We start from the raw sequence: 27,011 nt of genomic DNA, 5'->3' as shown, positions 1-27,011 counted from the left end.
CCACTTGGACTTACACTTCCTGAGCCCAGCTCTGTCTGCCTCAGTGATGGGGCAGTGAGGATGTAAAAAAGCGCGACAGTCCTGCGGAGACTTTTTAAAGCTGAATTTTTTTTTAATTCCTCAGAGTCACTGATTTCAGTCTTTTATTTTATTTTATTTTTACCCGGTGTTGCCATGTTGCGTGTTGTTGTGGAGTCGGCCAAAGGTCTGCCTAAAAAGAAGGTCGGGAGTCCTGATCCAATCACCTCTGTGATTTTTAAAGGTAAGCGTCTTTTCAAAAAAAGTCTTCTAAAGTTTTAACCTGCTTGTAAAATCACTTTGTCTTTGGAACTAAATGGTGAGTTCATATCACTTCATTGAATATACTTTGTTTAGCATGACGTCACTCTGATTTTTATGTGTGTGCAATAAAGAAATGATAAAGTAGTGCTCCTCTTCAGCTACTCGCACATTAACTGGATGCCTAACAGTCCGTTTACTTTAAGTGTTGCACCACTGGAGACTTTCCCAACATGTCACAACAATTCCAGATGCAAAGACAGCTGGCAACAAACCATGAGATGTGGTGGTATGAGCTGTGATGAAGGGAAACGACAAGTTAGGACTATAGGAGAATTGGCCTTGAGCTACTGAGTTAAAATGATATCAGTCACAGTGTGTGCATCAGACAAGGAACGGTTGGGTGGCAATCAGCTCTAGTTGGCCTCAGCTGTTTTGTTTGTCCTGGTGTCTACAGGTGTGGCAGCTTCTCTTTCCCTGCTAACATGTAAAGGAACGATCTGTTGCCCATTGACATTGATATCATTCTTACCCTGTGGCACTCAGAAACATGCTTGACTAGATCAATATTTAATTCAGCAATCACTTATCAATAACTTTCCTTAACATTGTTGGCAAACAAGGGGGTAGAAGGATTTCAGGTATATTCCTGGGTTGGTTGTACCACGTGTGTCCTAATGTTGAGAAACCATATAATATTTTTATTTTAAAGAAAAAGCTGAAGTTGTATTTTAGTGTCAAATGGAAACAAGAAACCGTAAATATGTTTTAATGAATATTCACAAAAAGAATATTTCACTTTCCTTTCAGATGAGAAGAAGAAAACAAAATCAATTGACAGTGAGCTGAATCCTGTATGGAATGAGGTAACTCGCCAAAACACACACACACACACACAGACACACATACACACACACACACACACACACACACACACACACACACACTTTGACATTTAATCAAAGGTAGTTTAGATAAGCTGCTGAAGAAAGCAGGACTTGATATGCTCCCTTTACATACAGTAGTAGACATGACACGATGTAAACACTCCGGTGCAAACATCACGTGACCACACTGTATGCATTTAGCATGTCAACTGATTATGCAAATGTGTTAATGATTAGATTAGTCTACGAGTCTGATATAGTTATTGATGGTGTTTTGCATGTTACTGGCTGAGTAGGTAAATCAGCATTTGATACATTCAGTCGATGGACTGTGTGTCCCTCATCTTGTCTTGCAGGTGCTTGAGTTTGATCTGAAGGGCACTGCACTGGACTCCAGCTCCTACATAGACGTGATTGTGAAAGACTATGAGACCATTGGGAAAGACAAGTAAGTGCAGTGCCGCTCCTGAGATCGAGCCCCTTGTTAACTGTGTCTTTATGTGTTGTGCAACAGAGAGGGATGGCAGAGGTGAAAGAGAAGCTGTGTGCCTCACCTTACTGAATCGCAGCGAGATCGTCCTCTTGTCTGAATGAAGACTTTCTAGGAAATAGGTCTGTTCAGTGAGGCTGCAGGTTAGCCAGCAATAGGAGGTGTGCGTCTTTTCCAGTTGGCCACAACACAGGCAGTATAACACGAGCCGTCAATTAAACCAAGGTTTATCTGAAAACCCTATTTATCTGCCAAGTGCCTTGGCAGATAAATAGTTGTTGTTTTTTTGCACATGCTACAGGCCCACTGGTTAGGTTCACATTGTTAGAAACACTGACTGACTAATAATATACAGGGAAACTTAAGAAGCATAGTTTCATAGTAACCCCAGTGTTTGAGTTATGTAGTTGGCTCACTCTTCCCCCTCACACCCTCTTTGCCATGCTGAGACTTGCCGGGCTGTGTGGGATGTCTGATGACGATTGGGCAACAATGGATGGATGAATTGTTGTTTGTCTTCTCTCTTGCTGGGATTTGCATCGCACTGTGTGACTGGGAACAGGGAAAATACTGTACTTGTGTGGCAGTTACTTTACCAGTTGCAGAGGAGTAAACTGCTGTAGGTACAGGATGTAGGCGCTGCTTTTAATACTGAGAGAAGTGCTGAAAATACTAAATGTTTCTAAGTCACTCACAGCTCGAGGCTGGTGCTTCCAAATAAAGCTGGAGTCACATATGGGACCAATCAAGATCAACCGCAAAGAATGTTTCCGCGACATCACTAATTACTGCGATCAAAGTCCCGTGTGTGGTGAGAGAGTAAAGCACATAGAAGCAGTTCTTTCTTATGAAATAATGTAAAATGTCAAACAACTATATGTTTGATTCTGTTCATGTGCTTTGCCGAGTAAAAGTTTCCCCAGTGAACGGGACAGTCATAACTGAGGGAGGAGCTTTTTCCAGCAACATGAGTCCATGTTAAATTGAGTAAAGTTTTCCACTGGGCCGGCCCGTCTGACACGCTCCCTCAAGATCTGCACAGAGGGAGCAGAGCAGGACTTCTCTCTTTCTCAAATGGTTTTTTTGGCTGTTGTTATGGGTAATCCCTGCTGTCGTGGCAACAAAAGTGGGGGAGGGGGTGTGTGTGTGATGATATCAGACAGGAATCAGAAAACTGTAGGACAAAGTCTAGTTTCAGTACAAACTAAGGATTTAGAGTAAAACTTATAACTACACTGAGCCCAGACATTAGAATTTCTCCTTTGGGGACCTTGATTTCTGAGTCTGGACCAAAGTGGTGGACAGATGGATAGACACACAGCAGGCACGGCTAAAAATGAATACAGTACAGTCAAAAGTATGGAGGCAGGCAATTTATTAAAACTAGTTCATGGTTGAAAATGAACCTTCATGAAACTCAGTTGAAACCTGTGGTCTGAGGCCTGCTCATTTTTGTGCACTTTCTTTGCATGCCTCTGTTAAGGAACTTTATTTTTCCAGATACGGTGTTGACTGTAAAGTTGTCTGACACGGCTGCAGACTATAAATCTAAGGAAGAGTTATGGTCACACTGAAATGATAATAAATAACGGCTTCTTCCTGACTTCTCTGCACAGATACATTTGGAAGGTAGAAATGTGGGTCAAACATCAGTGTGTCCAAATATTTCCCTCACTTTCCCCTCACGTGTTTGTGAAAACATATTTCTGGGTTTTATAACTTTGCAGAGCTGAAAAGTCGAAACTTGATAAATGTAACATAACAGCAATAATCAGGGAACCGTCACGGAATCACTGATTTCCACACCCCTCCCACAGATGTGAGGATGAGCTGTATCATCACATCCATCCATCCTTACAGATCTGTGAAAGGAAATGAATGTTGACAGAGCGGAGGGTGTTAACTTTTTGAACTGAAACCCAGCCAAGGACGTTCACTCCTTCCTCCTTCACGGATAGGTGAATATTACCCCTGGGCTGATGCAAAGAGGTCAGACGGTTAAAATCTGTTTTTGTGTGACTACAAGTCTGGGGACAAAGAGCAGCACTGTCTGTAGAAGGCTTTAACATCCTGACAGAGGGAAACAACTGCATCTGCATCCAGCTCATCAGAGCTTGACAATGGTTACGACGTCTGTTTTGGTCCGTCCACTGCGTGTTGACGTGGAAACAATGGGGGAAATCAACAGTCCGAGCATGCCTTCTCTAATCTGTTCACAACATGCAGAGTACGGGTTGTAGCTGCGACTGTAGATGTTCAGGCCAGTGTCTTTGATACTGTTCGACTTAATCTCTTTTCATATTTGAATGCTCACATCATGATCAATCAATATAGTCATGCTGAAAACAAAGCAGATGCAAAACTCACATATGTCAGAAGCCCCATGTGCAACCACCCTCCTTACCAAACTAAAAAAGGTATTTTGAAATGTTAAACAGTTTGGAGTCAGAAACAGTTGTCGGCAGGTAATGTAAAACTCCATCCACAGTCCAACCAACCAAACTTACCTGAAGCCGCTCTCTCACATTGTTTTGAAGATGCCATCTGAAAAACTGCACATAAGCATTGTGGTGATTGTGAGTCAGGTCTGAGGAAACATACCAGGTTTATAGAGTCACTGAATCCCCGGAGAAGCCCAGTGTCAGCCTCCTTCCTGATGTAGCGCTGCGATTGCTGCCAAAAGAATAACACTCCATCCTGCCTCCTCTCATGATAAGTTCCGTCCAGCTATTTGTGTAGTGACCTCAGATGGCGTTAACCTGGCGTGCAGCTGTCGGTAGCACTATTAAAATGATGTGTAAAATGTGTTTTAACATTTTGCTCAGTGCTGAGACACTGATCTAACACTTCTTCAATGTATGCATCCGCTGTGCACTGAACATTCCTGCAGGACCGTTACTCCACCCAAACAATGACTCATTTCATATGACGCTCTACGTTTCATTATAACTACAGTATAAAAACACCCAAAGATATGTGTCAACTATCCAGGCTTCTAAGGCTTTAGCGGTGACTTTTTAAGATTTATTTCTTCTCGGCTCTAATGATGCGTTGTTGCGCTTGTACTTACTCGTAAGCGTCTGAGGCATAAACACGCTGCACATTAGGCCGTGTAGTTTTTGGCTGCACACCAAGGCAGAAACAATCCGCCACATAAACAAACAGCAACAACAAACTCCTTCAGTGTAGTTGAAGTGACACTGCAAGGAAAGAAGAGTGTATTATACATTTGTCAGATCTCACATAGTCAGGCACTTTCCCACATTCAGTTTAATTTTGTTCCCTTGAGTTATCAAAGGAGTTATCAGAGGAATGTGACTGTAACGTTGCTGCTCTTAATACTAGATCAAGCTTATCTGTATCTCGTTCTCACAGCCTTTTTCTTGACAGCCATTTGATGAACTAGGCAGTTTCTTTTTCCACTTTAATCCCTCGAGTGTTAATGATTACTTCAGGAAATGTTGTCGTCGACGTCGCACGCAGAAAGTGTTTGACTCATTTGCAGAGGCAAATAATTCCATGGAAAAACTGTTATAATTTCCACACATGGTGGGAATGAAGTTTTTAGTATCAACGTGTTCCAGTGATTTTTTTAGGAGCCAATTTTGAAGAGTTAATAGTTATTTTTTCTAATTCCAGGTGGTAATACCGTAGATTTTACGAAGTCACTGTGTGTCTTAACTTTTCAGGTTCACCGTATCGTTATATGACGGCGTGGAAGAATAGAATCGTCCCGGTTCTACTCTTCATAGCCCGCATTTCAAACGATTCCCAAATCTAAAGGAAGGCAAGAGTTTGTTCACGTCACTTCGTCAGTGCAGCCGGTCACAGATGAACTAAACACACTGTGAACCTGCTGGTTGGTAGCTTCTGTGCCGTGATGACTGTGTGCTGCCTCATGAGGTGTGTTTGTTTGTCTGAGCAGGCAGGGTTTGTTAGCTCTGGGTGGCGACCTATATGTCCCTCTTTTCTTTTTCTTTTTTTTGAATGTGACTTGATCACACAATCTCTGTGTGGTCTGTACATTTGTTACTGACTAGAACGGCAGCCTGAGAAGTGTTTCTGATATTTTGTCCACCTTATTTATATCAATAAGGGTCGACTAAATGATAGAAACACCCTCGCAATATAATCGAACTGCAGCACAAACTGCAGCCTCCAAATAATGGCCATAATGTTGAACTAGTCTTAGCTGTGTATAACTAATAAACTGGAAACTGAGTGTGTGTTTCAGGTTTGAAGTGTCCAAATGAGAAACTAGTATTTTCTGTGGCTATTAGATTTACAATCATTCTCTACAGTCATGTCAGAAAACTGTTGCAATTGATCAAACTGAGATAATCAGTGGTGTCAAAGTAGTCCTGTAGAAATCCATGTTGATTCTTGTTCTAGTGAGTTAAACTGAGAGGTGAGATTCACACGTATGTTATACACGTGTAAAATCACAGATTCAATTGATATGAATCTATTTCTGTATTTGATGTTTCCCTGCTGTGTGTTTCCTCACAGATTCATTGGATCCACCAAAATCTCTTTGAGAGACCTCGCCACAGGTCAAGTGAGATCTTTACCATCCAAGAATATGTCGCTGGTCAATGAAAGTGGGCAGAGTATTGGAGTAAGTTTCTCTCTGTCAATATGAATTAGAAAATATAAGCAAGAGGAAGATTGTGTTCATTTTAATTAAATGAATGAATGAATAAACCTGCCAATCATTTCCTCCCAGGCCACAATCAACCTTGCGATTGCCTACGATCCTCCAGCAGGTGCTATACCAAACCCCAATGACCCTCAAGCGGGAGATGCTACAGTGGATGCTGGTATGTTTATGTAAATCTTTATGATACATACAGGATTTACTGGGAGCATTAAATGTGATTAGAGGCGTGATATCATGCTTATCTTGTCTTTCTGGTAATTAGGTGGTGGTGGCGGCGGCGGTGAAGAGGGTGATGAGACCGTACCAGATGGGGGCCAAAGTGGCTCTGCAGGGGGGCGCTCGCCCACCGGTCAGGCTGTTAACCTGCGCCAGCGGCTGGCCAGGGGACAAAACCGCCACCGACTGGTCAATAAACCGCAGGACTTCCAGGTCAGTGTGCCACACAGTTATCAACAATAACTCTAATTAATATGCTCTGGCTTTAAGTGCTTGATTGCAATGCAATAACTCTGAAATAGCTGCTTGTGGTTTAGATTAAGAAGCTCGTAAACACAATCTGTTGCGTTCATTACAAACGCTGCAGTTACTGCAGGTTCTCTGATAGACTGCTTTTGTCTTGGTAATCCTTTGGCATTTTTAAAATGGTCGGGACGTTTCCAAGGCTTGCAATAAAACAGATGGAAAAAAACTGAAATAAGTATTGTTATTGTTATTGTTATTGTTATGATCCTGGCATGAATTAGTTGCATCTAGAAGATTATGTCAAATTAAAATTTTGGGTCAGTTTCAGGTGCGTTCATCCGCACTGACACGTTGATACTGTGCGTCTTTCAGATCCGTGTGCGGATCATCGAGGCCCGGCAGTTGCCGGGGAATAACATCAAACCAGTGGTGAAGGTCAACGTGTGTGGACAGACCCACAGGACGAGGATCAAGAGGGGAAACAACCCCTTCTTTGATGAGGTACCGTCACTTCACACTCACACTGACACTATATGATACAGAGTTGAGATGGAATACAATGTTTTTTTTAGGGGAAATCGTCCACTACACTGAAACTACACACTGTCTACTTTCAATATATTACTTCTTTATGTCTTCATTTTAACTATATTTCGTGTTTTTGCAGATGTTCTTCTACAATGTCCACATGCTTCCGTCAGATCTGTTTGATCAGAGCTTTAGTTTCCGGGTAAGCATTCTTCGTGGTTCGTGTCATTCCTGACGTCCTATCCTCTGTCCATGTGTATAAATATATAAACTATTGTATTGTTGTGCTCGTCCCTGCAGGTGTATGATTCCTATTCACTCAGGGCGGACAGTCTGATGGGGGAATTTAAGGTGCTCGGTCTTTCTTCCTTGTAAATTGTTAATATGTAAAAAGCGTGGTTAATGTTCTTACGAGTTTGGCTCATCTCGTTTCGTTCTCTCACACAGCTGGACGTTGGTTATGTGTATGATGAACCAGGTAAGCTCGCCACAAACCACAAACTAGATTTGTGTGTCATTTACATTTGCACAGACAGGGCTGCTTGTCTGACTTGTACAAGCCAAAATGTGACAGGGTTATTATGGTGTTACATGTAGTTGATATTTGTAGTTTTTTCTAACGTGATTAACATGAAACTTCTGTATTACTTATTACTTTACTTATACTATACTTAACTTATTACTTATCTATTTGCATGACATATTTTTTATTCATTATTAAAGTGACTATAATCACTATTTTAGCACTGGGTCACATGACTACATCTGTGTCAAAGGTGTTCCTCATTATGACTCTTTGTGCATCTTCCTGATTGTGCCGTCTGTATTGCAGCCCACTGTGTCATGAGGAAGTGGCTCCTGCTCAACGACCCAGATGACTCCAGTTCTGGGGCAAGAGGCTACCTCAAAGTCAGCCTCTTTGTGGTGGGGGCTGGAGACGAGCCTCCGGTACGACAGGCGTGCCGACTTTCACCGGCTGCTTCCTCTTTCCGCATGTAAATAAAGCGGCTTCGCCCCCTCGCTCGCTCTCATGGACTCGTTTCTGTTTCTTTCCATGTGCCCGCGCTGCAGGTGGAGAACAGGGAGTATAATGACGACCAGGACGACATAGAGAGTAACCTGCTGCTGCCGGCTGGTGTCACTCTGCGATGGGCCACCCTGTCGGTGAAGGTGTTCAGAGCTGAGGACATTCCTCAGAGTAAGACGAGTATTTGTAACACAAATACAACATGAAAAAACCACACTATATATTACCATCAATAATGATTGATAATTGACCAATTCCTTCAATGTTTTCTCATTTCAGTGGATGATGCATTCATCCAGAGCGTTAAAGGAATTTTTGGAGGAGATGAAAACAAGAAGAACCTGGTGGATCCTTTCTTAGAGGCTCGCTTTGCAGGCAGGAAGGTTTGTCCTGATCATTTTTTAGTTGCAGTGTTAAATGTAAGGAAGCTGGATTTCATATTGTTGTTTATAGAAGAAGAAAAGCTGAGGTTTGGTTTTTTTCTGTCTCTCCAGCTGTGCACTCAGATCATTGAAAAAAATGCAAACCCTGAGTGGAACCAAGTGCTGCACCTCCAAGTCAAGGTAAGGAGTCGGCCTCAGGATAAAAACATTATTCTGCTGAAGTGCAAATCTAAGAAAAGTAATGGAGATCATACATGGATTGTCAGTCATACTCTGTTTAACCTGTTTCTTGTTATTTTCTGTAGTTCCCCTCCATGTGCGAGTCTGTCAAACTCACAGTCTTTGATTGGTAAGTCAAACGTCTCAGAGATTCAGTTTCAGGTTCTGTTCATAAATTCAGGAATGTGACGAGATTGTTATTTCATTCTCTGTTTGGGGTTGAGAAAGCGTAGCTCAATATTTATGCGAGTGTGGTCAGCTGTAGTGTGTTTGTCCGTGTCCATGCCCCGTCACCAACCACATGAGAATAATGAAGCAGCATATGACTCAGGCTGTGCCAGGCCCCTCCCTTCCCCTCAATAACATGCCCTGGGATCCTGTTGGCACCGTCCATCAGCTGATTTACATCATTGTGTGTTTCTGAGCGAATGAACAGTCAGATAACTCCGGTGCAGGAAGGCTGCAGGGAAATAAGTGCCAGAGGAAAGGTTAGAAAAACAGCGTACCCCTCAGAAGGTGCTGAAAAACACACAACGCTGGATACAAGAGCCAACTAATTCCCATTTGAAAACTAAAACCTTTCGACATAAACAACCAGAGAGAGACATTGTTCTTCTGTTCCATGTACTTCCTTCGTGGAGGTAGTGAAAAGGCAGAGCAGTGCACCAACGCTGTGAAATGTTCACGTTGTTTAACGGGGAATCCCATGAATGCAGTGTGAGTTTAAAAGTTCCCCGTGTGTGATTGCAGGGATCGTTTGACAGGAAACGATGCTATTGGCACCACATACCTGAACCTGGCCAAGATAGCCTCCTCTGGTGGAGAGATAGAAGGTATTATTATTTACATTTTTGGGATTTTTATTTTGTCTTTGTATCTCACCTAAGATATTTGTTGTTGCATTACTATATGGACAAAAAACTTTTGTCACTCTGGTGTGCCTGTTTGGATCAATTTTTAAATGGTGCTTGAATTGTCCTTTTTCTCCTGGTAATAGAGGAACGTGCGGGATATGGGGAAATGCCGTCGTATGAAGGTTCACCACTGCTCTTTTTTGCTCTGTGTTGCATGAGATGTGACGTGTGCCGTGCACTCTGTTTAGTTCTGCGTGTGCACATTGCATATAAAAGCTGTGCTACGCTTTATTTTAACGTTAAGGATTTAAGTGTTTGTTCGTTGTGCCTTGTCCCAGCAATGTTTCACTGCTTCCACCTCAGTCTGTCTCTCACCACCGCCTCAAACACAGCAGCACTGACCTACTAACATTAAAGCTTTGCCTTTTGATTTGCTCCAGTCTGTTCATGAAGAGGTTAACTTTGGTTTCCTTCTCCCTCCAGCTAACACGGGGAAGTCTGAGGTGGGCTTCCTGCCTGTCTTTGGGCCCTGCTATGTCAACCTGTATGGCAGCCCCAGAGAGTTCAGTGGGCTGCCAGACCCCTATGCGGATCTCAACTTTGGCAAGGTAGTGATGTAGACATGATTTTTTCCTGTATCTTAAACCTCCTCTTCCCCTTTTATCTGTGTCCTACATTCTCTTTAATGTCACTATTTCACATCAATGTGTTGTCGATGTGTCACCGCGCAGGGAGAAGGAGTGGCGTACAGGGGCAGGATCCTGGTCGAGCTGGCCACTAAACTAGAGGGAAAAGTAGACAAAACGGTAGACGGTATCCACAGCGATGACATCCTGGTGGCACAGGTGCTGTAACTGTTTATCCACTGGGTGACAGGTGTGGTTGAGTCTGACAGCAGTGTGGTTTTACTTCACAATGACACGTGAACTAAGTGAGGGTTAAGTGTTCAGTGTAACTGGTAATGGATTGCAGACATTGGATGGCTGGATGTGTTCTGCAAAATCTTTATGATCCCTAAAAAGTCTGTACATGGAGTCCTACAAAAATTTTAAAAGTATTTTCTCCTTCTTTTTTCCTTTCCCTCTTTTTTTGTTTTCGTCTCTACATCAGAAATACCAGAGGAGGAGGAAGTACTGTCTGTGTGCGGTCTTCCACAGCGCCTCCATGATTCAGGAACCCGGAGAACCAATCCAGTTTGAGGTCAGCATCGGTAACTACGGCAACAAACTGGACACCACCTGCAAACCACTGGCCTCCACCACTCAGTACAGCTGTGCCGTATTCGATGGTGAGTGACGAAGCCATTGTCTCATGCGATGCTTCATGTGTTCACGTCTTAAAGACACATGTAAAACCTGCTTTGTTGTCATGGGGATTTCTTGATTGGTGTGCAATCTTTCCAGGTAACCACTACTACTACCTGCCCTGGGCAGACACTAAGCCAGTGGTGGTGGTTACTTCATTCTGGGAGGACATCAGCCACCGCCTGGACTCTGTCAACATCATCTTCTACATTACTCACCACCTGGTAAATACTGCACTATCCTCTGTAATCCTCAAAATGGCAGTTTGAGTTTATGATTTATTGCTTGCAGGTTTACAGCATTTAAATCATACTGTAATGAAATTGTTCGGTATGCGTGTGCACATGTGCCACCATGAGAATCTGTTTCAGATGGGAGTGTAATCCTCATCCCTGTTTTGTTGTTGATGCAGCAATCCAACCTGGAGGCATTTAAAACTGCCCTCGCGGGTAAAGTCTCCGACAACCAACTTGTAGAGGTGTGGCTGAAGTTGCTCAATCAGCTGATTGAAGACATAGAAAGGTAAATATCGGACATGCTGTTGCTAAAAAAAATCCCAAAAGATCATTCATGCTGTGTGCGCAACGTTTTATTGTAATGACACATCAGATGAAACCAGCAAAAGGGCCGGAAATGTGTTTAGAAATATCATAAGCAGTAATCCCATAAAGATTCAGAGCTGAAGGGTTTTTATTTAGTATAATCTCAGTTTATGCATTGTTCACAGCTTCCCAACACCAGAGCTGGAGGGTCGCTCCAACCTGACATCTCTGGACATCCAGATCAAAAAGCTGCGGGACAGCGCTTTGACCACCATCATGGAAGGAGCCCGACACATGAGAGAGGAGGCCACAGAGATCCGAGACACTCTGCCTGACATCGAGTCCTGGGCAGAAAAACTGAAACTTTTGGCTGAGGAGGTACAAACACAGCAAGATGAAGTATTTTGATCTTTAGTTTTAGAGATGATAATTTGCAGGTGGATGGAGCTGATGTGTTCGCTGGTGCTTGTGTCATGCGCTCAGACAAAAACTTCTCAGCTTCAACATTCTTGTATTTTTACTGATTGGTCCAGACAGGATCATAATCTATGGATAACATGTTTATCATCACCTCATAGATCATTTACCCATAATGCTCCATAATGATCCATAACGTTCTTATCTTCACGCCGTCTAGCCCCAGAACAGCATGCCTGACGTGATCATCTGGATGCTGCGGGGTGAGAAGAGAGTGGCCTACAGTCGCATCCCCGCACACCAAATCCTGTTCTCCACATACAGTGAGCAGGCGTGCGGTCGACACTGCGGCAAGACACAGACCGTCTTTCTACAGGTAAACGTCTGCGGGGCGAAGAAATAAAGAAAAGATCAGAAAACTTGGTGTTAGGGAACTTTTACTGTTTGTTGTAGGAGAAAAGATACGGTGCTGGACTTTTAATATCTCTGAAACTATACTGCTCATGTGATTCTTCCCTCAGTACCCCATGGACAAGGCCAAGGGCTTGAAGGTGCCGGTCCAGATTAGAGTCAACATGTGGCTGGGTCTGTCTGCACATGAGAAAAAGTTCAACTCCTTCGCGGAGGGCACCTTCAGCGTGTTTGCCGAGCTGGTACGTTACTCCAAGCAACAGTAACTGCGGTAGCTCTGATGTTTATATGTTTGTCTGTTTTCTCAAAGTTTTGCAGGAAAACATTTTTGTTAAACTCACACGGATATTTTGAATCCCTGAAGTTGCTGTTGCTGATATTTATTGATCTTATAAATGTTTTTACCGGTCAGTGAAATCAACATCTAAATCTAAACATGTTGTCCGTTGCGTTTACAGTATGAGAACCAGGCCCAGGTGTTTGGGAAGTGGGGGACCACAGGCCTGGTGGGGCGCCACAAATACTCTGACGTGACGGGCAAACTGAAGCTGAAGCAAGAGTACTTCATGCCCCCCAGAGGATGGGAGTGGGAGGAGGACTGGTTCATTGACCCAGAGAAAGCGTGAGTGTAACTGGAGATGATGATTTGGTGTCTCTCCTCCTCCTCTGAAACACAAAACATTCGACCACGATGAAGACCTTGTGATTTAAGTGTATATTTTTCCCCACTAAGCACACACACACACACACACACACACACTCTGCTCTCTGCCGTTTACATTCCTCTCATGCCACAGGAAGTGATTTAATGACGAGTACCAGCCTGTTCCAGTGAGTTGGAGGTTATTTACATCAAACTTTGAATCTATCCCCTCGACTCTCTCCCTGCACTTCAGTCCCGACTCCAAATGTACATGTGTAATTAGTTGGTTTTTCAGAACAATATCATCAGTACATCTGCCGCTTCATACATATCTATATAATATAATGGAGACATTACAGATTGTGAAAAGTAAAATTGTCTTGAGCATGAAGAGGAAGACACACACACCTTGTTAAAGATCAAGAAGCACCTTGACTGATTGATATGAATGGAAATTTTAGCTGGGGTTACTCCCATCATGTAAACACAGTCCGGGGTGTTGTTTTTGATGTTGGAGGAGCGACAAAGTTTGTTCTTACTTGCTTTAAGTAGCTTTTCTATATTTTATGCACAGATATTACATAGGTATGTTTTACGTTGTGTTTCAGTTTGCTGACGGAGGCCGACGCAGGACACACCGAGTTCATGGACGAGGTGTTCCAAAATGAGACTCGCTTCCCCGGCGGAGAGTGGAAGGCCGCCTCCGAGCCGTTCACCGACGTGGTGAGAGCAGCAAGCACGCTCATACTCAAATGATGTGCAGCATGGCTTTCAAAATATCATGCACTCGCCCAAAAGTTAATATGTGCAGCTAACAGCAAGACATTTTGTGTTGTGCAGAATGGAGAAAAGAGCTGTAAGCCTGGAGAGTTTGACTGTCCTCCAGGCTGGACCTGGGAGGACGAGTGGACTGTGGATGACAACCGAGCCGTGGATGATCAAGGTGAAGACGTGCACCTAGCTGCTAAAAGCTAACAAGCAGCTTTATTTTCAAGCTGTTTACCTCCAAGTGTGTGTAGATCATTTTAAAGGGACTCACTCTGGTCTCCTTGTCAGATCAGGGGAACATTCATAATAAAATAAACTCGTAAGATAGAATTTAAACCATAAAAAAAAAAGGAAAACTGATTGTGTGACCGTGTGCATGTACTCTACAGGCTGGGAGTACGGAGTGACCATTCCTCCAGACGACAAGCCTCGGTCCTGGGTCGCTGCAGAGAAGGTGTACCACATCCACCGCAGGAGGCGGCTGGTTAGGCCTCGCAAGAGAGCTGCACTGCCCACAGGAGCAGCTGTGGAGGTGAGCATGGGACAGTAGGAGCAGCACTGTGTCGTGTAGCATCAGTCAAAGCTTGATGCCATATATGTTCTTTTTAAATCCCCCGGTGGTGCCATGATGAGTGATAGATCATCACTTATAACAGATTATAACAGTCTGAATGACATGTTTATCTTTACACGCAGAGGCGGGATCGAGGTGACCCCGAGGGATGGGAATTCTCGTCTCTGATTGGCTGGAAGTTCCACAGGAAGGAGCGTTCATCGGATACGTTTCGTCGGAGGCGCTGGAGGCGGAAGATGGGACCAGAGGACAGGCTCGGAGCGTCTGCCATCTTTCAGCTGGAAGGTGCATTGGTGAGTATGTGGACCGCGGCCAGCGAGAGAGGCGTCGAGTATCTGTCCTCATATAAGTAACAAGTGATGCCATAAAAGTATGAGCCAGATCTGAGCTCACTGACTCACCAAATATTTACTTATGTATTAAACGCAGTCACAGAACCATGACGTGTTTTTATTAGGCAGCGTGTGACTCAGGGACACGTAGAAGCTCTGAGACGTCTGTTGGTTTACTCTGCAGGGTGTTGATACCGAGGAGAAAGAGAAAGGCTCGAAGGCCGACGCCACCAAGCTGTTTGGTGCCAACACGCCCACCGTGTCCTGCTCCTTCGACAGTGAGTGACACGTGTACCAGTGAACGCACGAACGAACACGCTCTTCCATACATAAGCATGAATTATATGCTTTAAACATGTAAATGTACGTTTTGATACACAAAGTGCACATGTGAGCTTGTTTTCTATTTCCTTCCTCCTCTCCGCAGGGTCGTTTTTGTACCATCTCCGTGTGTACGTCTATCAGGCGCGGAGCTTGACTTCCATGGACAAAGATAGTTTCTCTGGTACAATATAATTAAATACTTAGTTTCTAATAACAATATCTAGTCTGTCGATGAAATGAAATGAATGTCATGCAGAAAGATAGCTATTCCAACCATCTTTTATTTTTTTCCTTCACAGATCCGTACGCACACGTCTCCTTCCTGCATGTTAGTAAGACAACAGAGAAGCTGCGAGCAACACTGAACCCAACCTGGGACCAAACTCTGATTTTCAATGATGTGGAGATTTATGGAGACCCCCAGAATGTCGTTCACCGCCCCCCCGATGTTGTGGTGGAGTTCTACGACCACGACCAAGTGGTGGGTTGTTTAATACAACCAATCCATGTTGTTTCAGTGCTTCATTAATATAATATTTTACACCTTAAGCTGACTCTTTGTTGTTCAAAAGAGACCTTTTTTTCTGTTACATCTCTTGTTTGAATTCTCTACATTATAACTTTGCACTCCTTATTATATAATCTTGGAAATTTCAAGATATATTTGTGCCACGTTCTTGTCTGTGCAGGGGAAGGACGAGCTGCTGGGCCGCAGTGTTTGCATCCCAATGGTGAAACTGAATCCGAGCATAGATCAAACACCTAAACTTCTGTGGCATACCATCATCCAGAAGGGACAGAAGGCAGGGGAGGCCCTGCTGGCTGCTGAACTCATCCTTCAAGACAAGGTTTGCAATAAAAGTAAAGGAGAATAGGCAATTTCCAGTATTTAAAACAAGACTATGGTTCTCATACAGTTGTTCTTCCAATGTGATTAAACTTAAAATTGCTGGGCGAAACAAAAACATAAGGGGTAATCCATACTCTCTTGTCTCTGTAGTCGGGTCAGTCAGATCTTCCTCTGGTTCCCCCAAAGAGAGCGGAGAACCTCTACATGGTGCCACAGGGCATCCGACCTGTGGTGCAGCTCACTGCTGTGGAGGTAACACACAACCTTTTTAATGCTCTCACTGTGAACTGATGTAGTGATGAAGTGTCATGTCTTCTAAATGCTCCTCTGTGTGTGTGTGTGTGTGTGTGTGTGTGTGTGTGTGTGTGTGTGTGTGTGTGTGTGTGTCCAGATTCTGGTGTGGGGTCTGAGGAACATGAAACCATACCAGCTGGCCTCAGTGTCTTCACCCAGCCTGGTGGTGGAGTGCGGGGGGCAGAGGGTGGAGTCAGCCGTCATCAAGAACATGAAGAAGAGCCCTAACTTCCCCAGCTCCGTCCTCTTCGTCAAAGTGGTAATGGCAGGGTTAAACCAGCTACTGTGTGTGTGTGTGTGTCCCAGATGGTGTTTTTATTATTTTCTGCCATTTTCTCCACACTCTCCGTCCAGCTCCTTCCAAAGGATGAGATGTACACACCTCCCATTGTGCTGAAGGTGATCGACCACCGTCCATTTGGCAGGAAGCCCGTGGTGGGTCAGTGCACCATCACTTCTCTGGAGGAGTTCAGATGTGACCCATACATCATCACTGCAGAGGGAGCCATGTCCTCTAAAAGTAAGGAGGCATAGAAAGAAAACCGTTTAACGCAGAGACACAAAAAGCTTCGCTCTTAACGTTTCCCTCTCGTCGTTGACAGTGGCTCTGATGATGGCTTCCCCCTCCAAACATGTCTCTATTAACATGGAGGAGTCGAGACCACTGCTAGAAGCTCAGGTAAACTCACCACTTCCTACCACTACCAACCACTAATCGATGTAGATATTAACAAGTAACTTTGCTTATTGCTCTTTGTTTATTGCTCCTTCTAAAATCACATTAAGTTGCCTCTGTTCACTAAGAAGGGCAGAATTTGACTCTCGAGTCAAATTTGACAAACGTTATTACTCTGGCTTACAGTTCATGTACAGCATGTCAGCTGCTGTCAACAAAATGGCCTCTCCTACCTCCCACTTTGTATGTATGATTACCTGTTACAGCTTTCTAATTCACAAGTGTGGGCACCAATGAAACTTGGAGGGCTGAGATCATTTAATCCACTGCATCAAGCTTGGCAAATGTCTCATAATAACACAATGACACACACAATTAATGTATGTGGGAATTGTCATATCAACTGTGATTGTACTTAATTAATTAATTGTCACTAATTTAATGAGCACATTTTATTAATTTCTTTCACAGCAGGGGCGTAACATGTTAAAGGGCACAAATTAGTCACTCAGGCATCTCACACAAGTATAAGTTGATTTTTCCATCAGTGTGTCTGGAAACACTGTTGTCATTTTTTGGAAGAAGGCTTATTAGCGTTGTGGTTGCTAAATGTGAAGCTACAGCCAGTTGTCGGTTAGCCCAGGGTTAGCTTAGCTTGTCAAATGTCAAACAATCCCAGACTGAAAACGTTGTTTCGGCCAAACCAAAGTCTCCGAAGTGCCAGACAAGAACTCTGTCACATTGAGTGACAAGAGAAGTCTCACTCTAATTTAGGATTACTGAAATCAAAATGCAATAAAAACTCCATTGGTCATAATTTGAGGCCAAATCAAATTCATGGCAGGCAAGAATAGGAGACAGGTCCAGCTGCAGCCTTGCAGACTCTAAAAACCACACCTCCCGCAAACCACGCCCATTATCATAACCCTAACCCGCCCATGAACCATATTTGGAAGTTCTACTTTTCTTTCATTTCCATTGTTCATGTTCATGCTGCTGCTGGAGCTGGAGATCCTTGAAGAATGCCACAAAACCGCTGGTGCCCTGTTGCACATGAAGGGACAGGTTGTGTTATGTAGGGAGCCCCCTGCAGGCCTGCAGCATTACTACAGCTGCCCGCCTCGCACTGCCCATTGTTACGCCCTTGTTTCACAGATTTACTGTCACTTGTTGATCTTTTTTTATCAACCTTTCCTTCACCATAATTCACTGTTTCACTTTTGCAGCTTGTGTGCTGTATGTATGTGTTTTTTTGCATTTGTTTCTGATGTATGTGTTCGTACAACTGACCTCCGTTTTGTGTCACATCGCATCTTCTTTGTTCAAAGCAAGCAGAGAAGGTGAGAGTTCACAAGAATTATGAGTGAGATTTCAGATTATTATAGGCTAAGAAGAGATGTGTATGTATGGATATTTACATTGTGCAATTCAATCATCAGGAAAAGGAAACAATTGACTGGTGGAGCAAATTCTACGCTTCAACCGGAGACCAGGAGAAATGTGGCCCTTACCTCAAGAAAGGATACGACACCCTCAAAGTCAGTTGGTTTAATTCTTCACCACTTCCCACAGTATTGATTCACTTCTGTGTTGTTAGCCATGAGTGTGTGAATAGTGACCAACACAAGATGCTTCTTTATGACCTGAATGTGACTCTGCATTTTTCAGGTGTATGAGTGCGAACTGGAGGACGTCCCAGAATTCAAAGGGTTGACGGATTTCTGCAACACCTTCAAACTGCAGCGGGGCAAGAATGAAAATGGGGACAGTGACCCCACAGTGGTTGGAGAGTTCAAGGTAGGAACACTAACACTTTTAGCCTGCTACCAAAAACTGTGTCAGAGATTTTTTTTTATTATATCTTTTTGTTAATTGAATGTAAAGCCATAAAGAGTTCTCCTCGGCTCAGGACCAAGTCCGATTCTTTAAGGGGTCACGAAAAGCAAAATCCAATTTGTGTGTGTTCCCTACCTGCAGGGTTCATTCAAGGTGTACCCTCTGCCAGACGACCCAGGTGTTGCTCCTCCTCCCCGGCAGTTCAGAGAGCTGCCAGACAGTGGACCTCAGGAGTGTCTGGTCAGGATTTACGTGGTGCGAGCCGTAGATCTGCAGCCCAAAGACAATAATGGCAGAGTGAGAATGAATAATCCGTTACCTGCGATAAAAGCAGTATATTTCAACACCCACCAGTCTGCACCTGCTACTTAAACTTGTCTCCTCTCTCCCGCTCAGTGTGACCCATACATAAAGATATCACTGGGGAAGAATACGATTGAAGACAGAGACCATTACTTACCCAACACCATCAGCCCCGTGTTTGGAAGGTAACATTCATAGAGAAATTATATAGACCGTAGATAATATAAATGGGAAGCCTATTGGACCTCCTCGCCTCTCAAACACTCTTTTGGTTTGTCTAGGATGTTTGAGATGACGTGTTTCCTGCCCCAGGACAAGGACCTGAAAATCTCTGTCTATGACTATGATCTCCTGACCCGTGACGAGAAGGTCGGCGAGACGGTGATCGACCTGGAGAACCGCTTCCTGTCCAGATATAACTCGTACTGTGGCCTGCCGCAAACATACTGCACGTAAGGAAACTCCACGGGCGAGGGGCAATCTTAAGGCTGAGAGGGAAATGAGGAAAAAACATACAGTGATGATCAGTCTCTCTCAACATCTCTCTTTTGCCATCTTAGTTCTGGTATTAACCAATGGAGGGACCAGCTGAAGCCAACTCAGATCCTGGAGAACCTGGCCCGTCTAAAAGGCCTGTCCAAACCCAGGACGGAAGACAACGGCAACTCGCTCACCTTCAATGGCAAAGACTACACGCTGGCTCAGTTCGGTAATGTCGATGGTTTCATTTAATCAGAAGTATTTTTCCTCAAGCTTCAGTGCCAAGTTACATTTCCACATAAATGAACATTTAAATGAGGTAAAATGTTGATTATACGTTTATGGGATCAAACATCTCCTGGCTCACACATCGTTTTCTCACTGTGTAACAAAATGAGTGTGATGGAGTCTAACTTTGATTTGACTGTTGGTTAGTGAGAGTGAATCTTTTTCTTTCTTTTCTTTTTGCCCACATCTGATATCACTAGTATAATAAGTCTAATTAAGGTGCAAAATGTTTTCACATCCAGAGAACAACAAGGAAATTCATCAACACTTGGGTCCGGCCCGAGAGCGACTCAGTCTGCACGTGCTCAGAAAACAGGGATTAGTCCCTGAACATGTGGAGAGCAGGACGCTTTACAGCAGCTTCCAGCCTAATCTCTCTCAGGTGAGATGTCTCCACTTACACATACCGTGTCTACACAATATATATCCGTGTACACTTCTTATGCAGCCGTTCTGTGTAAACCTGTACATTGCGTTGATTCAGGGAAGGCTTCAGATGTGGGTGGATGTTTTCCCCAAAAGCATTGGCGTCCCCGGACCTCCCTTTGACATCACACCACGCAAGGCTAAGAAGTGAGTTCTGCGCGGCTCTTCAGCTCTTGGTCACGGGTCACACCGGACGCCAGTGAGCTAACATCCCCTGTGTTTGAATGTTCAGGTATTTCCTGCGCGCCGTCATCTGGAACACCACAGACGTGACTTTAGACGAGACGAGCATCACCGGAGAACACATGAGTGACATCTATGTCAAAGGGTACGCTTGTTAGCATTAAAGCTAACACTGGTGTCACATCTATCTCTGCAGTTAAGCTTTGAAAATGACATTTTTGTCATTACAATCATTTCTAAAATCCTGTTTTAGCTGTTTTAATATGGTGATTTTGAACATGATCCTGATTGACCTTTTGAAGCAAAACTGTACAGTAGAAGGTTACTGTGGAAAAGCACAGGGCGATGAATAATCTCCCTGTTGCTCCCTGTGCCAGCTGGATGCCAGGCATGGAGGAGGACAAGCAGAAGACCGATGTCCACTACAGGTCTCTGGACGGAGATGGCAACTTTAACTGGAGGTTCATCTTTGACTTCGACTACCTGCCGGCTGAACAGCTCTGCCTCGTGTCCAAGAAGGTGAGGCTTGTCTGGACTTTTAGCTCATAGTTAAAATAAAACCATTTTAAATTTTTTTTTAAAAATGACAGTATTTTTGAAATTGCTAATGTGAATCATGTTTTCACGTGTTCTTGTTTCAACAGGAACACTTTTGGAGTCTTGACAAATCAGAGTTCAGGATTCCCCCCAAGTTGATTGTTCAAATATGGGATAATGACAAATTCTCATTGGATGATTACCTTGGTAAGACACTTAGTTTAAAGTGGAACCAAGAAAACATAACTTTTTTTGTTTGATTAACCAAGAGAAATGACAAAACGTGACCACCGTGCTCTGTGATCCCAGGTGCGCTGGAGCTGGATTTACGTGACCTGGTTGCTCCTGCGAAGACCCCAGAGAAGTGTTCTCTGGCCATGATGGATGCTGTGGAAATCGGAGCCCCACACAAGACAGAGCACGCCAAGTCTCTGTTTGCACAGCAGTCAGTCAGAGGCTGGTGGCCCTGTTCCATTGAAAAGGACGGGCAGAGCGTCCTGGGCGTAAGTATGAATAGAAAGTAAACAGAGATAGATGGATGCTTTTTTTTTTTTTTTAGGTAAACTGCCTTGTTCAAACCTGAACTATAGAGCAAATGAATGAGTGATAACAGGGTTGGAGTTCCTCCTGCTCCAGTCTGCTAAAGGTGACTGAGAACAACAGAGGAAAACTGCAGTTGTCTTTTCTGAAATAAGGACGTTTCCCTTCCCTGAGTTTTAGCACCAAAAGCTGAATTTCATATTCATTCTTTCTCAATAAAACATTTAAAAGTTGCTCACAGACACCTGATCAATAGATTCTGCTGCTGCTTTTGAATCTTGTGAAAGTGTCAGAGGTCCTTGTTGTCGCGTCGTGCTCAGTGTGTCTGCTTGTCCTGTGTCTGTAGGGCAAAGTGGAGATGACACTGGAGATTGTAAGTGAAGCAGATGCAGACGGGAAACCTGCAGGAAAAGGCAGGGACGAGCCCAACATGAACCCAAAACTGGACCCTCCCAAGTAAGAACTCAGCGGAATGACTGTGAAACGTATTGCACAGATTATTGTGCAGATTGAACCTCTGAAAATGTATCCACACTTTTCTTTCATTCTCCCTAACCACCAGACGCCCGGACACGTCCTTCTTCTGGTTCACCAACCCATGTAAGACCATGAAGTTCATTGTGTGGAGAAGGTTCAGGTGCCTCTTCATCGGACTCATCCTCCTCCTCATAGTGGTTCTCTTCCTCGCCATCCTGTTGTACTCTTTACCGGTAAGGACGGACGGCTGAATAACATTAGTCATATCTTCTGAAATCATTACGTTCACTGAAGAATTTGAACTTGTGGGGCAGGTGAAAATTGTGAAGGTGTGTGTGTGTGTGTGTGTTTGTGTACGCAGTAATTTGATTGTTGGTTTTCCTCTTTCAGAACTACATCTCAATGAAGATTGTGAACCCTCTAAGATAACGAGACAATGGGGGAGGAGCAGTGGAACTCTAAAGGACAATACAAATGTCTTCCGGATCACACTCCTGATCACAACTAGCACCAAACCATCTCAACATCTTTTTTTTTTTTTTTTTTAATGTCTCCGGGCCGGCAACTTCCACAGGCATTAGGTTTTCACATTGTCTGTCCCATTCTCATGAACCCGATATCTTAGTAACGCCTTGAAGGAATTTCTTGTGGCACAAACATCCACTTGGACGAAAGGATGAACTGATTAGAACTTGGAGGTCAAAGGTCACTGTGACCCTGACATAACTCACAAATTCATACACTAATTATTAACACAATTTAACACAAACGTGACATTTTATATCCAACACTTCTGGCCATTATTCATTTCACTCAGGAGCAGGACATTGGGACTATATTTCCTGCATCTTGGCCGGTCGGCGGAGGAACACAACCACGAGGCGGTTATTTTAGTTTTCTTACTGCGTTTAGTATTTTATAAATGGGGGAAGGGGTGCTTGCACTTTTGCACTATATCACTGTATTTTACCATGAACACTTTGTCATCAACACTAAACTGTGACAGACTTGTGAACAACACATGAGGAACTGCACATCTGTGATTTGTTTCCAACCCACTGCTTTTATCACACACACACACTGAGTGACCAGAAAAATAGGACTCCCTGTACACTGCAATCTGATATCACAAGTTTTATTTGTTAGGGACACTGTGGGCAAAAAGTATTGATTCAGTTTTTAGTGGTATTTAGTGGTTATGTTGTACTGGATTGCACAATAATGTAAGATGTTTGTAATATTTATGCACACTGTATGGAAGTGAGGTGACACACAACTACAGTTTCACTATATTATTTGACAGTTCAATCAGTTAGTGTTACAATGTACAAGGGTTTCCTTCTTTATCACTCAGTGTAATCCTGCCAAATACAACCACAGGAGGATTTTAAGTTACCAACAGTCTGTCTGTCTTTTGTCTTAATACATAATATGTATAATATATTAAACAATATTCAAGAAACAGGTGTCTGTTTATCAATGGGGAAAATGTGTCTGAAAGCGCAGTATGAGCAGCACGACTCTGAAAGGGTGATTTTTATTAAGAATTTTTCATTGTGTGTCTAAATGGCAGGTTGTTGTGCCCTTGAGCCAGGCACTTACAGTAATTTAGTTCCTATTTGTAAAATAAAAAAACAGGGAAAAAATGAGTGAAACTATGATGAAAAAAGGTTTAACTGGATGTTTTCGATTAATAAAAACAGTACATGACATTTAACATTCAGATATGTACAGCACATGTACCAAAGTCTATTTATATACATGTTCATATGAACAATTTATTTCTTACATGTTCTTTAGTGTTTACCACAAAATATGGATATTTAAGACCTCAAGTCCTCATTGGTTTCTAAACGTATCGTTTCCTTTAGCAAATATAAAATATTAGTACTGAGCTGTTGCTGAGTTTATTCTTCCTCTGAGGTGTGATGTTTGCAGTGCCGCTGCAGGAACGCCTCCACCTCTCCTCTCCGAGCCAGGCTGTTGGCTTTGCCCTGGAAACGTCCGTTCTTCCCTGCCCCCTTCCCTTGGAGCATATCTAACACCCTGGAGAGCACAGGGAAGCATGCAGTGTCAACCCGCATCAACATTTTTAACAGTGGAAGCTAAATAAATGTATGGTGGTGTCTCTTACTGTGGTCCTGTCTCAGCCACTGGTCCACTGGGTCCAGCCAGTAGAAACAAACCAGGTCCCTTTTCTTCTCCAACAGTGAGGAAAACCAAAGTTTCCTAAGAGCAGAAGAAAACAAAGCTTAACAAAAATATTTAACTGCAAATACCAAGACCTAAACAGTCGGGCTGAGATCTTACCTCTGTGTTTATTTCATTGGCAATGATATTCATGAACTCGTTGTCACCCTCTTTTCTATAGAGAGAAAAAGAAAAACACCTGAACTTGATGGTTGTGCTTCAGACCTGATGAAGTCTGAGTCATTGCTGTGCATTTTTAAAACGTTTGACATGGGGACACTGTATAGTGCTGTACCTACAAACGAGGAATCTCTTGGGAATTTCTTACTTGTGCAAGCTGAAGAAGTTGCTTCTCTGGGGATTGTTCTTAAAGTTCTGCGCGATGAGGACAGCCATGTCTCGTAGCAGGCTCAGGTTAGTCTGCCAAAGACATTTTCATGATGGTTAGGGAATCTATCTGCAACGTGATTCAGTATTTGCCAAATGGAAGAGATTTAAAATTTAAAAATGAGCTCTCTATAATTAATGACCTCTTCTGGCAACTAGCAGGAATTACAACATAAATTCTCATGCTCCACTGATGGAAGAGAGTCTCTTACTTTCTGTAGAAGTTTAACAGACTTCTGCAGCTTGTCAACTGCCTCAACATGCTCATCAGGGCCCGTTCTGTTGAACAACAACAAGGATTTTTTTCACGTCAAACTTGCTGAATTAGTTTAATCATTTATATTGATCATTTATACTTTGAACTTACTTCAGAAGAGACACCAGTGAGCGCTCTGTGCTGTAGCTTTTCTCTGCGTACTTCAGTACCCTGTTTCCTGCTAGGAAGATCAGGTTGGTTTTGTTTTTCTTTCCTTTCTCAGTTCCCAGAAGCTTTATTACCTAAAATTCAGATAAAGCAAAATGAAGCACGCAATTCCCAATGTTACAAATATGACATGAACATATGTAAAATAACATGTATACAATTTCACAACTTCAGAAGCATTAAAAATTATCCAAAAGTTACTCATCCAAATGTTTGTGTATTAGCATGTCTGCATGAAGTCGTACCTGTAAGTGACTGAGGTTAGACACATGGGTCCCACAGCACATGTTGGCATCGACGCCCTCGATATCAATGATCCGAATCGGCCCTGCATGGTCCTCTGGCAGCCCTCGACTCCTCACCTGTCGCACACAAACATGCATTTCATTTCATTTTTCCTTTCAAAACCTTGACTTTTGAGCCATTGATTGCAGAGTAAGAGGACTGTTTTAGCAGCAGTGAGTATAATACGCGTACCTTTTCCACTGCAGGGTCATCTATAGAGAGAAGCTGAACAGTGACAGGAACATGAGCTCTGATCCTCTCATTAATGGCTTCCTCCAGGGCCTGGAGCTGAGCAGGCTTCACACAGGGAATGTCCAGCTCAATGGTGCTTCTCTGACGCCCCAGGTCCCTGAATTATAAAAATATAGAAGACAGGTGAACCCACAGGTATTTAATATTTACAGAAAAAGGAATCTGTGCAGAGGTGAAGTACCAAGATGTGGTCTTGTATCCAAACATTGTATCTGCCAGTGCTGTGATCAAATGTTGACCTAAGAGTCAGGAAGAAAACAAATGTAGCTTAGAACAACTGTGTAATAATATATGATCACAATCAGTCCCTGAGCTTATCTGTTTAGTGGTCCTTACCTGAGTGTTGCTGCATGTGATCAAACCTCCTCTCCCAGTCCACCTTCACCTGCACCTCCTGACCCACCTCCAGGGGTGAACTCACAAAGTGTACGGCTGCTGGTCCCTGCCTTGTCACCCTCAAAACTGGGACATCTCCGATCAGCCCGTGGTCGTCTGGCTGAAGGAAGACACATCATTACACGTCAAGTTTAAGAATAATACTGTGTAGTATGGCTTTCCATGACTTGTGATACAAAGGAGCAACAAGAAACTTTTGCTCATACGATTTGCTTCTTGTAGAAATTGAAATAGATTATTATTAATATTTTGGGAGGAAAAACTGCTTACTTGTCCACCTCCCTCGGGAAACAAGATGGTGTCTTGGAGCTTGACATTGAACCCCTTGAGAGTTTCTTTCTTTCCACTGACTTCGTGCTTTAATTCAGCTGGGCTGCAGGACACTACAGAGGTAACAAACTACAGGGGAAATGAAACATGAAATGAAAACTTACACCTTATAGGAAGAGTGGGGCTGGTGGAAGTGGGTGTGAGATTTCACCGTTTTATGAAGGTCTGGGTTGTGCACAGAAATCGATCAACAACAACGTGTGAATTTGCATTAATGCTTTTAAACCATAAGAAACTGCCTTACCGGCTACATTTACACTGAGCTTAAAATCACATCAACAATATAAGCAGATACAATGCGGTTATCACATCATAGTAACCTTAATAAATCCCAAATCTACAGTTTAGTGAATTACAAGTACAGTTAGCTACAGTGCTAGCCGGCTGGTGCTTTGAGTACAGTGTCATTAGCAAACATGCTAACCACTTCTGCAGAGAAGCAATGTTAAACTTCGCCAGGTTTTTTGCATATTACGAAACAGTTTATCGCTGGTGAACTGTCTGAAAACAGTGTCATACCTCTTTCACATAGCAGTCCCGTTGACACTGAAAAGCCATTGTGCAGTGTTTTAGAGGAAAAACTGTGCCTGTAAGCAACACGAGTCAACACCAGATACAACTGACTACAGTACAGCTGTCAGCTTAGTACGGGTAGCAAGAGAGTCCAAACTTAGTTACACCGACTTTGGGCGTCTTCGACTTTTCTTTCTTTCTTTTCTTTCTTTCTTTCTTTCTTTCTTTCTTTCTTTCTTT

The 27,011-nt window shown here is 43.3% G+C and overlaps 2 protein-coding genes across 5 annotated transcripts; one reads left to right on the top strand and one right to left on the bottom strand.

Annotated features, from left to right (window-relative positions):
* Positions 1 to 47: 47 nt before the first annotated feature.
* Positions 48 to 23,456, top strand: LOC111672025 (myoferlin-like). Of its 4 annotated transcripts, XM_087180123.1 has the most exons (55): positions 48 to 262; positions 1,090 to 1,145; positions 1,523 to 1,614; positions 6,166 to 6,274; positions 6,383 to 6,476; positions 6,579 to 6,745; positions 7,151 to 7,279; positions 7,446 to 7,508; positions 7,607 to 7,657; positions 7,754 to 7,784; positions 8,139 to 8,254; positions 8,378 to 8,504; positions 8,613 to 8,716; positions 8,828 to 8,896; positions 9,022 to 9,065; positions 9,686 to 9,768; positions 9,933 to 9,971; positions 10,273 to 10,397; positions 10,521 to 10,634; positions 10,900 to 11,077; positions 11,193 to 11,317; positions 11,506 to 11,615; positions 11,821 to 12,013; positions 12,273 to 12,428; positions 12,574 to 12,705; positions 12,922 to 13,085; positions 13,715 to 13,829; positions 13,947 to 14,049; positions 14,264 to 14,406; positions 14,571 to 14,741; positions 14,965 to 15,058; positions 15,208 to 15,285; positions 15,404 to 15,585; positions 15,794 to 15,952; positions 16,105 to 16,206; positions 16,346 to 16,507; positions 16,603 to 16,768; positions 16,851 to 16,927; positions 17,111 to 17,171; positions 18,257 to 18,264; positions 18,364 to 18,462; positions 18,593 to 18,721; positions 18,902 to 19,057; positions 19,157 to 19,248; positions 19,345 to 19,515; positions 19,624 to 19,772; positions 20,074 to 20,213; positions 20,316 to 20,404; positions 20,490 to 20,585; positions 20,818 to 20,959; positions 21,085 to 21,184; positions 21,287 to 21,480; positions 21,864 to 21,973; positions 22,080 to 22,227; positions 22,385 to 23,456. In XM_087180123.1, exons 1-55 carry the CDS (start codon positions 175 to 177, stop codon positions 22,421 to 22,423), a joined length of 6,234 nt encoding a protein of 2,077 aa, XP_087036249.1. In that variant the 5' UTR covers positions 48 to 174; the 3' UTR covers positions 22,424 to 23,456. The 4 variants fall into 4 exon arrangements, with proteins under 4 accessions (XP_087036249.1, XP_023285060.1, XP_087036248.1 ...); XM_023429292.2 differs by lacking the exon at positions 17,111 to 17,171 and having other exon boundaries at positions 18,253 to 18,264; XM_087180122.1 differs by lacking the exons at positions 9,933 to 9,971; positions 17,111 to 17,171 and having other exon boundaries at positions 18,253 to 18,264.
* On the bottom strand, positions 23,114 to 26,923 carry aarsd1 (alanyl-tRNA synthetase domain containing 1). Its single transcript, XM_023429297.2, has 12 exons — positions 26,778 to 26,923; positions 26,199 to 26,327; positions 25,869 to 26,028; positions 25,714 to 25,771; positions 25,473 to 25,629; positions 25,241 to 25,357; positions 24,939 to 25,069; positions 24,784 to 24,850; positions 24,513 to 24,604; positions 24,305 to 24,359; positions 24,129 to 24,223; positions 23,114 to 24,040 (listed from the first exon to the last, which is right to left on the bottom strand). The coding sequence occupies exons 1-12, from the start codon at positions 26,814 to 26,816 to the stop codon at positions 23,902 to 23,904; spliced, it is 1,239 nt and encodes a 412-aa protein (XP_023285065.1). The 5' UTR covers positions 26,817 to 26,923; the 3' UTR covers positions 23,114 to 23,901.
* Positions 26,924 to 27,011: the final 88 nt, after the last annotated feature.

Source organism: Seriola lalandi, unplaced genomic scaffold, assembly GCF_002814215.2.
Source record: "Seriola lalandi dorsalis isolate HSWRI2012SDOR001 ecotype SW California unplaced genomic scaffold, Sedor1 jcf7180002054892, whole genome shotgun sequence".
NCBI classification, from domain to species: Eukaryota; Metazoa; Chordata; class Actinopteri; order Carangiformes; family Carangidae; genus Seriola; species Seriola lalandi.
This window is presented reverse-complemented; position numbering and strand designations above follow the sequence as displayed.